The sequence below is a fragment of the Typopeltis vanoorti genome, chromosome 24 (assembly GCF_054136105.1).
Source record: "Typopeltis vanoorti isolate ZY-2024b chromosome 24, IOZ_Tvanoo_1.0, whole genome shotgun sequence".
NCBI lineage: Eukaryota > Metazoa > Arthropoda > Arachnida > Uropygi > Thelyphonidae > Typopeltis > Typopeltis vanoorti.
Genome location: NC_143572.1, coordinates 38,327,472 through 38,347,002, shown reverse-complemented (window position 1 = coordinate 38,347,002; position 19,531 = coordinate 38,327,472). Strand labels below are relative to the sequence as shown.

Here is a 19,531-nt window from a genome sequence, read left to right as displayed (position 1 = left end):
GGGGGCTTACTGTTAATGATTGCAGAAGAATTGTGTCCACAAAATATGAAAGTTGGTAGTACATATACACAGATTTTGAATCTGTGTGGTGTGAAGTTGAAATAATCAGGTTAGTATATATGATAGGATCCTTTTATAGGCCAGGGAATGCAGAGAATATTCATTGTGAAATGATTAGACAAATTAGTTGGGCATGTAAAAAGAAGGTGATCATCATGAGAGACTTTAATTACAGCAAACTAGAATGGAAGGAGGAGATAGTGTATGGGAACAAGGAGAGTGATTTTGTTGAATTTCTGAGAGATAAATATCATAAGCAGCATTTGAAGCAACTAAAGGCTTTAATGTTTTGGATTTGGCGATAACTTGACAAAATGTAGTGGTTAATGAGGTGTTGACACTGCCGGGATGAGTGAGAGACTGATCATGAGGTACCTGTTTGGTAAGTGATGAAACAAGAAAAGGTTACTGCCAAAAATGAATATATGGGGAAGTATAAAGTGGGTGATTATAGGAAGCTTTGTAGTCGGCTCGAACCATTACATTGGGTAGATGAGCTGAGCAGAAAAGATGTTGACAAAGCATGGAAACTAACAAGACCATATCTGACAAAAGCAGTGTATAACTGAATACCAGAGGTTAAGTGAGTAAATCGAGTAGGAGTGAAATGGATAAACAGTGAAATCAAGCAAGCAGTGTTTGAAAAGAAAAGACTATTAAGGATGTACAAGAAAGTTGGTGGTGATCAGATCCATGAAGAGTATAAAGTGCAAGATAAAAGGTGATGATTATTGTAAAGAAAGAAAAGATGCAGTATGAGAGGAGATTGATTGGTAAGACTAATTCAAGGAAATTTTTCTTCTATATGGCAAGCAAGAGAAAGAATAATTATTGCAGGTTGACACTAATGGATAGTCATTGCAGCAGAGTGATCATTGCAGAGGAATATAGTGGAATTATTGAATGAGCATTTTATCAATGTATATCATACTGGTGTAAATGATGCCATGCAGTATATAGAAGAGAGGCAAGTATTAAGAGAATTGGAAGTGAAAGAAACAGAGGTGTATCAGATGTTGGTTGGGTTAGATGTTAATAAGGCTAAGGCTGTGGGAATGGATGACATATATCATCATGTATTCTTAAGGAATGTACACCCAGTTGGCTGTCCTTGACCTGGTTAATTAATGATAGTCTGTCTTGCAATGGGTAGGATTCCTAAGGAGTGGAGAGAATGCAAAATAGTGCCATTCCACAAGTATGGTTCTAGGAAAGAAGTCTCCAATTATAGACCAGTCAGTATAACTTGAGGTTGTGGTCAAGTTGTTGGAGAGATTGGTTAGAATAGAATACAGGATTCTTTATGATGGTCAGCATGAATTTGTAAAGGATAAGTCTTGTTTTAGCAGTTTACTGGCATTTTGTAATAGGGTTACAGGTGTGTTAGATAAGAGAGAATCATATATCAATTATATTCTTGGACTTTGTAAAAGTGTTTGATTACAACCTGATAAATTGGTGTTTAAGCTGCAGAGGATGGGAATATATAGTTTATTGTTTTGATGAATTGGAAATTGGCTCTCTGAGCAATACCAACAGGTTATGTATGATGGAGCAGTGTCTCAAAAAAGGACGGTAACTAGTGGCATGCCCCAGGGTTCTGTTTTATGGGTCCCTGCTGTTTAACATGTTTGTAAATGATATATCTTGTGAACTGAGAAGGAATCTCCAGTTGTTTACTGATGATGCAAAGTTGGGAAGAATTGTAAGTAGCACTGCTGATGTTAATTCCCTTCAGCAAGGGATGGCACCTGCTCTACAACTCTTCACCAACTACAACTAACCACAACTACACCAAATAGACTTTTTATTTGAATTGATTTGAATACACTTTTTTCTTGGACAAAGCAGTGGGGTTTTAGTTTTAATATCAATATGTGCAAGGTGTTGCATTTTGGAGTGCAGAAATATAAGGCTGTGTACTATATTGATAGTGCTGTACTGCAGGAAGTGGATGAGATTTGAGATTTGGGTGTGATGGTTGAAAGTAGACTGAGGTTTAGAGAGCATATTGATAGTGTTGCTAAGGCTGCATATCATAGTGCTGCTATGATAAGAAGTACTCGAACATGTAGGGATATTTCCAGCTTGGTTGGCTGAATGGTTAGTGTATCAGCTATCCTACTGCAGGTTCGAATCCCGCCATGGGCATAGATGTTTGTGACTGTCTGTGGAAATACTAGTGGCAGCAGTAGATGGTGTCAGTGTAGTTGGTGAAGAGTTGTAGAGCTGGTGCCATCCCTTGATGAGTCTTTAGACTCCTTGGAGGTGTTATGTAATAATAATAATAATAAGGAAGTGGTTATGTTGCTGTATAACACACTGGTAAGACCAGACTTGGTCTTACCAGTCTGGTCTTACCAGTGTGTTATTGTGCTGGAATCTGGTCACCTGGTTTTGAGTGTGATGTAGAGACATTGGAGAGGGCCCAGAGACAAGTGACTAAAACAATATCAGGACTTTGGACTGCTAGCTATGAAGAGAGGTTGAAAAAATGTAGATTGCATAGTTCTGGATAAGAGGAAAAGAGATGATATGATAGAGACATTTAAGGTAGTGAGAGGATTTTACTGGATTAATCCAGATGAAATTATAAACAGAGTAGAAGGCAAGAGGGGAAACACCAGAGGTCATCCTTGGAAGTTATGTAAGAGTGTGGTGAAGATGGGTGTGAGGAGCAGATATTTTACATGGTGAATTGCCAGTAAATGGAATGCATTTCCAGAATGTGTTGTTAATGCAAGGAATGTTAAGGATTTTAAGATTCGCTGTGATAAATATGTTGTTAGTTGAATGAACCTCCCATGATGGGTCTGCCTCCTCCATTGAGAGTGCAATAATAAAAATAATAATAATTATTATTATTATAAATATGATATCCGAAATGAAAACATTAAGAAAAATGGTTAAAAAAACAAAATTTCATAGTATAAAAATGGAAACATTTATGAAGAGTGGCCATTGCAACATATAAATGAATGCTTTAAAAAGAGAGAGAGAGATAGAGAGAGAAGGTAGAATGGAATAAACACATTAAAGAATGAAATCAGAGTAGTTAAATCAGCAAGAAGTTCAACACCAAATACAAAAACATCATTTGGTAAGACAATAAAAATTTGGACAAATTGTCTACTCTAAAATTTTATAAAGTTAAAGTGTTGAATCTTAAATGCAGGTAAAGAAGATGAAGAAGAAATGATTATCAAGGGCATAACCAATTGTGGTGCACAATCTTTAAGCATGCGTGGTGATATGTCATCCATTCCTATAGCCTTCACATGTAACCTAACCAACATCTGATACACATCTGTTTCTTTCACTTCCAATTCTCCTGATACTTGCCTCTCTTATATATATTGTACTGGATAATTTATACTAGTATGATATATACACTGATAAATTGCTGGTTCAATAATTTCACTATATCCTTTGCAGCTGTTAGTCTGCTGCCTATTACTATCCACTAATGTTAATCCGACATAATTATTCTTCCTCTTGTTTGCCATGTAGCGTAAAAATTACCTCAAGTTAACTTTGGCCTTACCAGCCAATCTCCTGTCATACTGTGTCTTTTCTTTCTTTACCATGCTTGTCACCTTTCTGGACTGCACCTTATACTCTTCATGGATCTGATCACCACCAGCTGTCTTCTACTTCCTCCATAACATTTTCTTTTCCAAGCATAGCTTGCTTGTTTTCGCTGTTCATCCATTTCACTCCTACTCTATTTACTCGGTTAACCCTCAGTATGCAGTCATACATTGCTTTTGTCAGATATTGCCTCATGAGTTTCCATGCATTTTCAACATCTTTTTAGCTCAGCTCATCTACCCAATGTACTGATGCTAACTGACTACAGAGATTCCTATAATCACCTGCTTTATACTTCCACATGTATCCATTTTTAGTAATCACCTTTTCTTGTTTCATCACTTCCCAAACAAGTATCTCATGATCACTCTCACCAACTGGTGGTAGTGACATCACCTCATTAACAACTACATCTTGTGAAGTTATCACCAAATCCAAAACGTTAACAATTCTAGTTGCTTCAATCACGTGCTGCTTAAGATACTTATCTCTCAGAAATCCCAAAAACTCGCTCTCCTTGTTCCCATACACTGTCTCCTCCTTCCAGTCTATATTCTTGTAATTAAAGTCTCCCATCAGAATCACCTTCTTTTTACATGCTCAACTATCTAAACATTTCACAATCAGTATTCTCTGTATTCCCTAGCCTATAAGCATCCTATTGGATATACTAACCTGTTTATGTCAACTTTGCACCACACAGATTCAAAATCTGTGCATACACTATCAACTTCCACATTACAGAGGAATTGTGTCCACACTTTGTGGACACAATTCCTCTGTAATCATTAACAGCACTACTCCTCCTCTTTTCACATCTCTATTCTTCCCGAAAATTATACATCCTTCTAATTCTATTCCTGACTTCACATCCTCCTCAGACAACCAAGTTTCACTTATTCCAATTACTTTTGGGCTTACTCTCTCTATCAATGCCACAAACTCAGCTCTCTCTTGTTTTGAATAATCCTTACATTTGTGTATACCAACACCAACATTCTCTATTCTAGCCACTTTGTTTAGCCACTCTCATTTTCCTGATCCTGCTGTGATTTCCATTCTTACTTTTCTCATCCTCACCCTTATGCATTCCATCACCTCGCGCTTCTGCAACCACATCTTCAAATTCATATCCATCTTCCTCCTGCTGTACAATCTGTTGATATGTGCTACCCTGTTTCACAGGTAGACGCTGATCATTTGCTATGTTAACTTCTTGATTCTGTGCCTTCTCAGTAAACAATAGCCTTTCTAAATGCCTAACACCGAACTCATTCAAATGTAATCCATCAGCTTTATACCATTTGAACTTCCCTTCAAATTCACTCCACAGATTTACAAATTGAACCCCCTCACTCACTCAGCAATCTTACTATTCATTATTTCTGCTCTCCTTCTTAATTCACTGTTATCATATCTCAGCAACACACCTACAACTTTCCCAACACCACTATTCTTCTTTACCTGCTGCAACAACTTCCTCAAGTTTCTATCAACATTCTTCTTCTCCCGAACTAAGTCATTTGTTCCCACGACTACCAATAATTTTGATTCCTGGATTCTGATAATAATATGGGAAATGTGTCACCAGGCTAAATTAATATTGATCATGCTTAATTCGAACCTGCAGGTTCTAATCCCACTATAGGCATGGATGTTTATAATTGTATGTGAAAATACTTAGTTTGGTGGGCAGTAGATGGCACTGGTGAGTATGATGAGGAATCAAACAGATGTTGTGAAAGAAAAAAGAAAGGGGTTATAGTTCCATTGTATAAGGCCTTGATCAGGAGTCATATATGGATTGTTGCAGCTTGCTGCAGTTGGTGAATTGATAATAATAATATCAATTCACAAATTTAGCTTGCCTGGTTGGCTGAGTGGTTAGCTCAGCCAACTGCTCCCTAACCAAAAGGCTGTTGGTTCAAATCCACAGCCTTTTGGTTAACCACTATCATCAACACCTAATGGCATTGGTGTTGATGATAGTGGTTGGTGGATTGAGTGGTGGAGACAGAGAGTTGTAGGTGCCCTTCCTCGATGAATCTTTGGACTCCCTGGAGGTGTCACATGATTTTTTTTGTTTTTTTAAATTGCTAAAAAATATTTTATTGATTGCTAAAATATTTATACATACAATAAACATCTTGTATGACATTGCACCTTATAATTTTACAGAGTTCAGCACTAAGTGCTGCAATTCCTATATTGGATTTCAATTAAAATTTTGAATAATACTTTTTTGCCTTTATATTATGTATTTACAACACTTGTTCTTCTAATATTAACAATGAAGATTATACAGAATTTTTTGTATAATTTTTTATTTTTTATTTTATTTTTATTTTGTTTTTAAAGTTTGAGAAAGAGTGATTATACATACAAATTTCTGCATTTGCTTATAAGGATTACTTGTAGATGAGTGAGGCAAGTTAATCCCACCTACTTCGAAGCTTGGGTTAGCTTTTTTGAAGAGAGTGGGGTTTAGCCTTCACTATTTGTATTGTTGCTACTGTTTATATATGGGATGTAGGCATTCGATGCTAGTGATTTGTGATGTGTATATTAGTGTTGATGGTTTCTTAACTTTGTTGGTATATTTTCCAGAGTTCGTTTTTTAATGTTCTGTAGTTATCTGCGTGTTTTAACTTTCTTGGTAGGTTGTTGAGTTGCATGGGTATCTGATGTGATCTCACAAAAGAACCGTATGAGTTGTTGAAGGGTGTGGGGATGTAGAGAGTTGCTGTAGGTTGTGTTATACGATATGTGTCTCTGTTGTTTCGATAGGTGATGTTGAAGTAATTCCTTGTTAACGTCATGTAGTGTTTCAGGTTTTTAATGCTCAGAATTCTGTGTATCACCATGTGCTTGTCGGATATTGGTTTTTGCGTGTAAGGTGTCCAGATCACTGTTGACACGATTTTCCTGTGTAGTGTTTCTAATTTCGTTAGGTGGCTGTTTGATGTATTTGCATAGACTGTTATTCCGTATCTGAGTAGTGATTGGCAGATACCATGATATAGGAGTTTTTTTATGTTGGGTGGAATAATGTCTTTAACTTGGAAGAGTTTTGCTGCGATGTTCCAGAGTTTGGTGTGTAGATATTCTATATGTTTTGTCCATTTAAGGTGGGAATCTATATAGAGACCGAGGTATTTTGCATGTGTTACTGGTTTGATTTCGGAACATTGGCAGGTATTTTTGTTGTTAATGCAGCGGTATGTGTGACAATGTATCGATAGTGATGCGTGCCATATGATTCTTGGGTTGTTATTATCAACATCTGTGTTTTGGTGCCGTTGATTAGAATTGCGTTTTGGTGGAAGTATGTTGTGATTTCGTGTAGGTCTTGTTGTGCTTTGCAGAGAGCCGTGTTAATGTCTGTGTGAATCGCTAGTAGTGCAGCATCATCTGCGTATTCAAATATTTAACTTCTTATGGATATGTTATTAACATTGTTAATGTAAATATGTTGAATAGAGTGGATGATAATATGGCACCTTGAGGTACATTATGTTTTACTTGTATACTCTGACTGTGACATGTACCTATTTTTGTTACTTGTGTTCTGTTTGAGAGATAGTTCTTGAACCATGCATGCAGTGTTCCTCTTATACCTATTGAGTATAGTTTGGTGAGTAGTATGTCATGTTCAAGTGTGTCAAATGCTTTGGTTAGGTCCAGCAGTATAAGGACGGCGATTTGTTTAGTCGAGAGCTTTGTTTATTGTGTCAGCGATGTCTTCTAATAAAGTAATGGTGCTTTTTGTTTTCTGAAAGCCGTATTGGTTTTGTGAGATGATGTTGTACTTCTGTAAATAGTTCTGTAGTCTGGTGTGTGTTATTTTTTCTAGAATTTTTGAGATGATTGGTAGTGTAGCTATTGGTCTGTAGTTCTCAGTATCATTTCTTTTGCTGTGTTTGTATATTGCCGTAATTACTGCAGTTTTTAGTTGTCGTGGAATAATGCCTGTGTTGAATATTATGTTCATGAGTTTCAAAAGTATTGGATTTATTTGTTCAAAGTGTGTTATAAGGTCTGTGAGTCTTATTTTGTCTATTCCTGGAGTGGTCTTTGGTTTTAGTTGCAGGTTTACTTCTTTCAGTTCCTGTTTTGTTATGGGTGGAAAATGCATCGTTTGTTGTTGACTTTGTGTCGGTAGTTTTTTGTTGATCGTTGGTTGTTTGTCTCTTTTGAGTTGTGTGATGTTGTTCGTGAAAGCATGGTTGAATGAGTCTGCTAGTTCCTCTTGGTTTGTGTCCTGACCGAAGCTTTTTGCAATAAAATCTTGTGCTGAAGTTTTCTTTTTTCGGCCCATGTTTGCTTAATGGTGTCGTTATATTCCATGAATTTTTGGAAGTAGTAGCGTCTTTTTGCCCTATTCTCATATAATGTTACAGGATCGTTTATTTTAAGTAGGGAATTCCAGTCTGTATTTTTTGCTTGGTTATCGACAATGCTCTGTTAGTATGATCGAGTTTTGTCGACTTTTGTAGTGGTGGGAGGGGGGGTAGGAAACGTAATAAAACAAAGTTGAGACAAAGTAGTGATCGGCAATTTTTACATTATTTACTGATGATGTATATGCATGGATGGGAGTCCGTATGTTGATATGATCAATGCATGATTGTGTTAGTGAGTTATTGAGTATTTCTTCTCTTGTTGGGGAGTTAATGGTAGGATTTATGTTGTACTGACTTAGTATATCAAGATATGTGTTAGTGGTTGAAGAAGCGTGGTCAAGAGTATTTATGTTAATGTCTCCTATTAGGATGAGCCTGTGTTGTATGTGGTTCGATGCCACTTAGCCATGTTTCTAACTCATGAAGAAAACTGAGTGGATTATTATCTGGGGGGTTTGTATATTGTGTTTATTGTGTATTTGATACTATTGTGGCTATTTGTAATTTCCAAAATTAGTGTTTCTGCATGTTCGAAGTGAGTTTGTTTTTCTGTCACATTGTATTTTTCTTTGATAAATGCCACCTCCTCTTTTGTTTGGTCTACATGAGTTGTAGGTTTAATAATTATTTATGTTGTATGTGTAAATTTCTGTGTCGTTTATTGCAACTTCAGTCAGTATTAGCGCATCTATATTTATCATGTTATAATTGAGCTGTGTTATCAATGTAAACCAGTGTTTTTTTATACTTCTTATGTTTGTGTGTATGATAGTGAAGTTGGTATTGATGGAAATGTTGTCTGACCATTTCTTCAGAGAGTCAAAGACCTTGAACTTTATGTTGTCTGACTGGATATTATTATTATTATTATTATTATTATTATTATTATTATTATTACTATTCAGGCCTCCACGGAGTCAAAAGACTCTTCGTGGGAGGTCCTTCCTAAGAACATAAAGGCTGTCAAGACTCATCGAGGGGAGATCCCCCCCCTAAGAAACACTAAGTCTATCATACCACTCTTTAAACTCATTGACCATTCTCGCTCCCACCACTCCACCAGGCAATGCATTCCATGGTTCAACCACCCTCCATGCAAAGAAACCACTCCTTACCCTCTTGCTCACGGTTTCCTTTCGTAACTTCCAGGGATGGCCTCTTGTCATCACTCCTTCCCGCTGTTCAACCAAGTGAAAGAACTCCCCAGTGTCAACCCTGTAACCACCTCTCAACAGTTTAAAAGTCTCAATCACATCACCTCTCCTTCTTCTATCCACCAAACTCTCTGCAGTCCACATTCCCTCAGCTGATCCTCATAACTATCCTCTTACAGTCCTGAAATTGTCATCCGTCTTTGTATCCTTTCCACAGTTAATTTATCCCCTTCAAATCCTGGGGACCAAATCTGAGAACAATAGTCCAAGTATGGTCTGATCAGAGACTTATACAACGGAATGACAACCCTCTTATATCTGCAGGTCAGTGTCCTTCTCATAATTGCAGCAATCCTCTGTGTTACCCTCACCGCCTTTGCAATATGTCCCCTAAACTTCAGGTTTCCATCAATCATCAACCCTAGATCTCTTGTCTCCCCTACTTCCTCCAGTATAACTCCTCCCATAGAGTATGCAGCATCCCATCGATGTTTCCCAAACCTCAAGACCTTACATTTTGCTGCATTAAACTGGCACCCCCATTCATTTGCCCATCTATCTAGCTTATTCAAATCCTCTTGCAGGGCTACCACATCTGCACTATTACTAATAATCCTTCCCAGCTTCGCATCATCCACAAACAACTGAATATCCCCTTGCAATCCACTGGCAATGTCATTGATATAAAGGTTAAACAATCTAGGTCCTAGTACTGAGCCCTGCGGGACCCCACTTGCAACCCTCTGCCTCCTTGAAACTGCTCCACCATACACAACTCTCTGATACCTATCAGACAGCGAATCCTGAATCCAGTTGACCAATCTGACATCCAGACCCATGTGCTGCAACTTAAATATCAGCTTATCATGTGGCACCCTGTCAAATGCCTTTGCTAAGTCTAAGAAAATTGCAGTATATGCCTTTCCCTCATCTAATGTTCTTGTAACTTTATTATAAAAGGCTAGCATATTGCTAAAACAAGAGCGCCCTTTCACAAATCCATGTTGACTCTCACAGATAACGTTACCCTCATCTGCCCAATGCTGTACATGGTCCCTCACTACTTTCTTCAAGATCTTAACAACTACTGATGACACACAGACTGGCCTATAATTAGACACTTCCAGTCTGTTACCACCCTTATGAAATGGCGCTATCTTACCTTCCTTCCATTCCCTGGGCACCTTTGCCGAATCCAGACTTTCACTGAAAAGCCAGGTTAAAGGCACTGTCAGTTCCCTAGCACATTCTCTCAAAACTTGTGGTGAAATACCATCCAGTCCCAAAACTTTACTGACATCCAGAGTACTCAGTATCTGAAACATACTCTCCTCCTGTGTTCGCCTATGTTTGAGATCTCCATTATGTAGTTTTTAAATGAGCTCTAATCTTATTCTTAAGGATGTGAAAAGTTAGTGTTTTATATTGATAGGCTGTTTATGTCAGTTTCACTTGTAATTATGTATACTCGAGTGTTTTCATTCTTTCTCAAAAATATCTGGGAATTCTTTGTCCACAGGAACTTGTAGTTTTTTTCTGTTTTTGTCTTCCTTGCTTGGTATAGAAGATTTTTGAAGTATGGAGTCCAGTGTTCCATTATATAGATTGTTGTTGGGAGTTTCTTATTAGTTAGGATCATTGTTGTCGGGCTTGTTTTCTTGCTTGCTGTAAGAATGGAGTCTCTCAGATTTCTGTTGGTAAAACGAGTGATGATTGGTGGCAGTCTCTCTTTATTTTCTGTGGGCCTTGGTTGATATAGATGATATCTGTGGTTGCAATTTGAATTCCAATTTTGCTTCCGATCAGTTGCATTATGTTGCTTAAGTCTTCTGTATTTTCTTTTGTTATTCCCTCAATTTGAAGTTCTTTTTTTCTTTCTTTTTTGTAGCATGTGTTCCATTCGACACTTGAGTGTGTTTACTTCTTTCCCCAATTCTTGATTTTCGCATTGGAGTGTTTCTTGCGTTTCTATCGCTACTATTAAACTATTATTGAACTGTATGTAATGTTCATACTCCTCGAATTTTTTGTTAATTTGTTCCATATGTGCATTTAATCTGTCACCATGAGTTTAAATGAATCAAAGTTATCTGTAATTTTAGGATCCGGAAGCGGCTTACCTTGATGTGCGTCATTACTTTTCTTTGGTGTCTGGTCTTTGTTCTTCATTTTTTCACAGCACTGTTGACATCGCCATTCAGTCCGTTTCATGGCTCCTTTTGCTTTCTACATGTTTTCTGAGATCCCTGAACAGTGGAAGTGTTGTTTTTTGTTACATCCCGAACAATATGGCCCATCTCCTTCATCGCTTAATAGCTTATTGCATTTGTTACAGCTCATTTTGCTTGAACTTCGCTGTTTCGGTGACCTTTAGCCTTTCTTCCCATTAGCGACTATAGTGCGACTTTTAAGATGGCGACGTCCTTTGTTCTTTGTTCGCTGATGACTGCAGTACACTCTATGAACGTCCAACACTGAAAATTTGAATCTTACTTATCCGATTTTGGTAATTTGAACGTCCCTGTCTTTAGCATGACTAGTAGAATTAAATAGTAGCACTTTCAAGTTAGAAACATGAGTTAATTAACACTTTAAACCTATAAAACTAGGAGCAGTGATACAGACAGCGTACGTACATCAGTCTGCCTACACAGTGCCCTCTCCCTATTATAATAATAATAATAATAATAATAATAGTTTCTTTACATGCATACAAGCAATATCATATCCCGTTTTGTGGAATAATGTAAAAATGACCAAAAATTACCTACTCTGTGTCTGAACAGATTGTTTTGTTTATATATGTTTATATCTCTTCCTGCCAAGCATTGACCTTGATAGCCTATGCTGATGATGTCACCATGCCGGCCTGGTGTCCTGGTATCCGCTCTCCAGCCAACTGGCTTCGGGTTCGAAATCCACCTTGGGCATGGATGTTTGTGATTGTCTGTGAAATTACTAGTGGTGGTGGTGGTGGTGATGGGTGATAGGTGTAGTTGTGGTTCATTGTAGTTGGTGGATTGAGTTTTGGAGACAGAGAGTTCTAGAGTAGGTGCCTTCCTCAATAAGTCTATGGACTCCCTGGAGGTGTCATGTAATAATAGTAATAACAATAATAGTAGTTCATGAAGAAGAAGACTTTTCACACATAGAAGCAGCTTCAGCAACTAACTTGTGGTATGGGAACGGGAAAGGCAGAATTGACTCACATATGCCAGGCCACTAGTCTCACAAGGGTAACAGATATCTTGGAATCTACTCAGAAACATACATTCCTATGCAAACAGAAACTTGGACATGCTAATCCAATGCTTTTAACATATACTAGCAAAATGGACCAGAGAATGAACCACTGCATCTATCAGTCAGATAGCATCAAGTGTGTTCTGGCATATGCTGAAAATTCTAGCTCTTCCAGAATGATTCATCACTAAAATATGATCAACAACATGCTAATTTTATGCAGAACAAAAGCAACTGGCTTTATTATACTAAGCTCTGTCTTCCTTGGTATCATTTGACTAGAGGGTGACAACTTTTCATACCCTGCTTTTTATCAATAGTCAATGTCATGAAAAGCCACATAAACAGATCATAGAATTCATCTTCTCTTCTGTAACTAAAGGTCTTCTCCTCTCTACTATCATACGAATGACAACAGCAGATTTACCGATACTTTGACCATCATTTTACAGAGATGTCCTGTAAATGTGGAAAAGCCTAGATCTACAACACATGGTGAAAGCAGCCTTGCTTCTTGAAATATTCAAGGAATCTCTCTCTCTCTTCCAAATAACACGATAAACCCAACCACATACAAACAGATTTTCTTCCCAGCAAGGTGTTGTTCCAGTGTGAGAGTCATAGCAGACATTTTATCTCCAAATCTTATATCTATATCTCCACTGACTAGCAACCCTTGAATATAGGAATAGCAGAACAGATGGATGCTATAATATCTGCACTTCAGTCTAGGTAGTGACCCTTGCCATGATGCATAGTATTATACATGTCTGTAAGGATATGTGCTTTCATCATCATCATAATGACCATGCACTCATTGCCCATTGGTGTCCGATGCCCCTTCACTATCTTCTTCCACCTATTTTTTGTCCAGTGCACAGTGTTGCAGTTTCTATAAGCCCATTCCATACCAGTCCTTTATGTCATCTATCACAATTCTCTGTATGGCAAAGCCTAGATCTACATGATCTAGGCTTTGCCATACATCTATAATATGATAAATCCAACCTGATAAATGGTAAATGATAAACAACATGATAATTGATAAAATTATTATTATGTGACACCTCCAGGCAGTCCAAAGATTCATCAAGCGATGACACCCACTCTACAACTCTCTGTCTCCACCACTCAATCCACCAGCCACAACTACACCAACGGCATCTACCGCCCATCACCACCATTTTTATTTTCACAGACAATCACAAATATCCATACCCATGGCAGGATTCGAACCCACAGCCTTTTGTTTGGAGAGCGCATGCGCTAACTGCTTGGCCGACCAGGCTGGGATACTAAGGAAACTTATATAAAATTATTAGTCTCTATATACGAGATGCCCAGTTGTCAAGTTACTTCATGTGCAAACTTTGTTTGCTTACACATTGGATAAAGGATGAAACCAAGAATATAATTTCTTGGCATCTTTAATTTATAGTATAATCAAGTGGAAATACTTTCAACATTTATCTCTAATCCAGAGTATTTTAGAATTAAGGTGTAACAGCTTTTGGCTACTTCTATATGGAAATATGACTAATGCGTTGCTTCAACTTTGGTATCACTTCTGGGTCTGGCTCCCACTTATGACATCTCGGATTTCAGTAAGATAAGTACTTTTGTTTTCTTTTGTTTGTTTTTATTGTTATTATTATTATTCAGGCTCCATGGAGTCAAAAGACTCATCATGGGGGTCCTTTCTAAGAAACACAAGTCTTTCAAGACTCATCGAGGGAGGTCCCTCCTGGGAAACACAAAGTCTATCATACCACTCCTTAAACGCATTGACCATTCTCACTCTCACCACTCCATCAGGCAATGCATTCCATGGTTCAACCACCCTCAATGCAAAGAAACCACTGCTCACCCTCTTTCTCACAGTTTCCTTTCGTAACTTCCAGGGATGGCCCCTTGTCATCACTCCTCCCTGCTGTTCAACCAAGTGAAAGAACTCCCCAGTGTCAACCCTGTAACCAGCTCTCAACAGTTTAAAAGTCTCAATCATATCACCTCTCCTTCTTCTATCCACCAAACTATGCAATCCACACTCCCTCAGCTGAACCTCATAACTAACATTGTTCAGTCCTAACACTGTCTTTGTTATCCGCCTTTGTACCATTTCCACATTAATTTATCCCCCTTCAAATCCTGGGAACCAGATCTGAGAACAATAGTCTAAGTGTGGTCTGATCAGAGTCTTAAAAAATGGAATGATAACCATTTTATCTCTGCAGGTCAGTGCCCTTCTCATTATTGCAGCAATCCTCTGTGTTACCTTCACTACCTTTGCAATATGTCCCTTAAATTTCAGGTTTCTATCAATCATCAACCCCAGATCTCCCCTACTTCGTCCAGTTTAACTGCTCCATAGAGTATGCAGCATCCCATCAATGTGTCCCAAACCTCGAGACCTTACATTTTGCTGCATTAAACCGACAGCCCCCATTCATTTGCCCATCTATCTAGCTTATTCAAATCCTCTTGCAGGGCTACCACATCTGTACTATTACTAATAACCGTTCCCAGCTTTGCATCATTCGCAAACAACTGAATATCCCATGCAATTCATGGACAATGTCATTGATATAAATATTAAACAATATAGGTCCCAGTGGAACCCCACTTGTAACATTCTGCCTCTTTGATATTGCTCCATCATACACAACTCTCTGATACCTACCAGACAGCCAATCCTGAATCCAGTTGACCAATCTGACATCCAGACCCATGTGCTTCAACTTGAATGTCAACTTATCATGTGGCACCCTGCCAAATGCCTTTGCTAAGTCTAGGAAAATAGCTGTATATCACTTTGATTTTATTTTACTGGTACTAGTGTTGGTTTTGCCCCTGCTAGCACTGGTTTCTTTTTTTTTTAAATAAATATTAAGATTGTTGGTAGTGCAGTTAATATCTATATCATGGGATTACTTTTGGCTGTATCACAGCTGGCATTTTATAGTAACTCATATTAGAGCATTTGCTGGTAGCAGTGGCGTAGCTGGGAGGGGGGTCTGCCCTGGTGACACTTGTCATGCGAGACACAATTTTATTTTTCACCGATTCTTTTATTTATGTTAACTTAGTAATTTTTATTACTTAATTATTAATTATTTTTTAATTATTAATTATTTAATTCTCAGTCTTATGACTGAAAGTTTTTTGTTTTTTTTATCTCTTACAATCAATGCAGACGTTTTAGTCTTTTTCCCTACCTCAGATAATGGTACCAATTCTTCCGACAGTGCAAACTCTAGGAATTGAAATTCCTGGATGTGATGAAGCGAGACATGTGACAAAGAGGTTTTAAAAGAGATAGTTGGTGCTAACAAGATTTATTCTTTCACCCTGTATGGCAGAGAGAAATATTTAATTGTAGTTAAAGGGACAAACTTTTACAGGATTTTACTTTCGAAGGAGCACAGTTATTCCTGTAATGGTCAGGAGCCAGGTTAAAACAGTAAAAATTGAAAGATTTCCAATGGAATATATAGAGAACAGTAATAAAATTCTTATACAGACTTCTTGAAATGGGGTAAGATTAGTAACATACGAAAGGGTTTATGAGTCGAAAATCCAAGATGGTTTTCTGGTGATGTCACCTTCACAATGGATATGAAGATACCCATACCAAATTTTGTCAACATTGGTACAACCTGAGATATGGTAAACCATCCCAGCGTACAAAGGCAGTGCCTGCATTGTGGTTCATACAATTACTTGGGTGGTAACTGCCCCAAATCTAAATGTTTCAACTGCATAGAGATCAGGCATATCGTAATCGGTGTCTCAAACACTATCAGAAATGCAAAAGTTAATGCCACGTTAACACCTGTCATTTTTGAACTTTCTCTGAAGAAGTGGGAGCACTGGTAGAGCCAGTTAGAATACTGAATATATCAGAGAGGCATAAAGAAGAGTTCACAGATCTTCCAATTCACTCTTTTAGGAACAACACTTTTAAACAAACTACACTTGGTAAAATCACAAAAAGTGCGACACCAAATCAGCTAAATATTAGCCCCAAAATTCCAGAACCTCAGAAGTCACTTTCCCAAACAAATATGGATGGAACAACATCAGCTGAAATTACCAATGATGAACCTAGTATAATACCTGAACAGATACAAGATAAAATGCAAAATCATGAAACTGTTCTACAATGAAAAACTGCAGAGAAACAGAAAAGCTAATAAGGCAACTGAAAGAACCTAATATGCAGACAAGATCATCAAAAAGGAAAGATGAATTAATAAAAAAATGAGGATAAACAAAATAAAATGAAAAATAGGAACTACATCCAAAAGAAAAAGAAATAATAAGAAACGTAAAGATGGAGAAAGTTGTATATCATCAAATGAAAACTCTTCAGACTCAGAAGAGTTTATGGACTATGAAGAACCATCTGATGCTAATAAAGGAAAAGCAAGAGATACAATTAAAGAAAAAATAATAAAGTTTTCTGATTCAAGGTTTTCTCAATATTAAGTTGTTGGAGAAGCTTGTGAGAACTAGGATCCAGAGTTGGGTTGACAACAATGGTATTATCTTTGATGGACAGCATGGCTTTGCTAAAGGGAGGTCATGTTTCAGTAATCTACTTACTTATAACAATTAAGTGACTGCTTCCTTGGACAGAGGAGAAGGATACACAGTAATATACTTGGATTTTGCAAAAGCTTTTGATAGAGTACCTCATGATAAGTTGACAGTCAAACTAGAGCAGATGGGGTTGAATATTAGATTTGTGCATTGGATTGGAGACTGGCTACTTGATAGGTATCAACAAGTTGTGTATGGGAGAGCAATTTCCAGGAAAAGGAAAGTCACTAGTGATGTGCCTCAGGGGTCTGTTTTAGGACCATTGCTGTTTAAATTGTATATTAATGATATAGGTGAAAATTTGAATGGAGATATTCAGTTGTTTGCAGATGATCAAAGTTGGGACGAACCATGAAGAGTAGAGAAGATGTTGTGGTCTTACAAGAAGACTTGAATAAATGAATGATTTGGCACAGGAATGGGGGTATAAGATCAATGTTGCAAAATGTAAGGTTTTAAAATTTGGAAAACAAAGATGGGATTCAGAATTTATGCTTGGTTAGGATATATTGTTGGAGGTGGAAGAAATAAGAGATCTGTGGGTGATAGTGGATAAGGATCTGAAATTTAGGGAAGAGATAGCCAAACTTGTGAAGACAACACAAAGGCTTTTGGGAATCATGCAGAGGACACTGACATGTAGAAGCAGGGAGATTCTTGTTCCGTTGTATAAGGTTCTGATTAGGCCACACATGGACTATTGTGCCCAGATTTGGTCACCTGGTTTTCAGAAGGATGAAGAGATGTTGGAAAGGGTCCAGAGGTGACTGACTAAGGTAGTTTCTAACCTCTGGAATGTCGAGTATATGTGGAAAGATTGAGAAGATGCAACTTGCAGAGCTGGTGGACAGGAGAAGGAGGGGAGATATGATAGAGACCTAGAGTTATTAGAGGGTTGTTATAGGATCAATGCTGGAGAGGTTCTATGGAAAATTGTTGAAGACCAGAGCTCATCCCAGGAAACTATATAAAGAGAGTGTGAGCAGGGGAGTGAGAAGCATTTTTTTTTCATGCAGAGATGTGAATGATTGGAATGTCTTGCCTGAGAGTGTGGTGTCTGCAGAGAATTTGAGTGTATTTAAAACACGGTATGATGAACTGTGTGTTTGGTAAAGGAACCTCCTAGATGAGTCTTTGACTCCATGGGGTCTTGGATAATAATAATAATAATTACGAGGATAATCTGAAAAGTTCTTCGCCTGACCATAGATGGCAATACTATCGACAAGATTTTTTTTTCTAAGTTGGTACATCTGTCATAAGCATCTATGTGAAATTACAGGTCATTCTATCAAGTAGTTTGTTTTATACAGCTGTCTTAAGGAAATGTGTTGTCTGTATCCCTTGAAATGGATGAAATTGAGTATCATGCTGTTATAAAATTCTGTGTAAAAGAAGGTTTAATGCCAAAAGAAATTCATTCTAAATTCATGAAAGTTTATGGGCACACTTCTCCTTCATTTTTGACAATTAAGAAATGGGTTGCCGAGTTTAAGAGTGATCGTACCAACTTTGAAGATGATCCATGCGAAGGATGTCCAAAAAATGTAACAACAGCAGAAGTTATTGATCAAGTGCATGATATGGTACTGAATGACTGGCGAGTCAAAATGCCTAAAATTGCTGAGACTATAGGCATTTCAAAAGAATGTGTCAGGTATATTTTGCATGAAGAATTGCAAATGAAAAAACTGTGCAAGATAGGTGCATTGCTTGCTCATACCAAATCAAAAACGCACTTGCATAAAAAGCTCTGAACAGTGCATGGAGCGTTTTGACAAGAATAAAACTTTTTTTGTAGAAAGTATTTTACCTTGGGTATAATAAATGTTAAAGATACCAAGCTATTTTAAACCTGGTTTTACTCCATTTCCCAAGTAAGCAAACAGACAGACAAGTCAAGTTTGCTCCTACAAGTGTTGCAAGTCTAGCTGATCCTACACGTGGTGCAAGACCAAGGCAACTCATGGTAAAAGTAGAATAAGCTCTGATCACTAATCTTAATATTTACCCTTAATGCAAAGCACATCTCCTGGAGGAGATGTATGATGTTTTGTATTAAAGGCAAGGGGGGGGGGGGGGCACTACCCAAACCTGAGATTTTTATTTAATAAGGTTAAAACACCTTATGGTAACTTGTTCTGGTAAAATACATATAAGCTCTGTATTACTAAAATCTTGGTATTTCTAGCCTGGCTCTCACTGATGAGACCTCGATAGGGGTCGGAACTGGTGGGGGATGGCTTTGAGAGGCTCTGCTTGGGGATAGGTTTCTGCCTGTCTCTGAGTAGGGCCACCACTGAGATTATGGCTCTGGCTGGTAGTGGGTTGAGCCTGCCACTGGGTAGAGCCAACGCTGAGAAGTTCTTCTCGGTGATGGGGTGAGCCTGTCACTGAGTGGAACAATGCTGAGTTGGACGGTCTTTTGGCCACTATGGAGTGGGCTAGGGATCATCCTAATTTTTAGAGAGGTCTTTA

General features: G+C 37.9%; 1 protein-coding gene across 1 annotated transcript in view; it reads left to right on the top strand.

The window, feature by feature from the left end:
* Nucleotides 1-19,531, top strand: part of kl-2 (dynein heavy chain 2, axonemal kl-2) — a 1,497,432-nt gene that overhangs the window by 511,421 nt on the left and 966,480 nt on the right. The window contains exon 24 of the mRNA XM_090414156.1: nucleotides 3,236-3,340. Coding sequence (XP_090270282.1) covers nucleotides 3,236-3,340 — 105 coding nt within the window. The remainder of the gene's footprint in view (nucleotides 1-3,235; nucleotides 3,341-19,531) is intronic.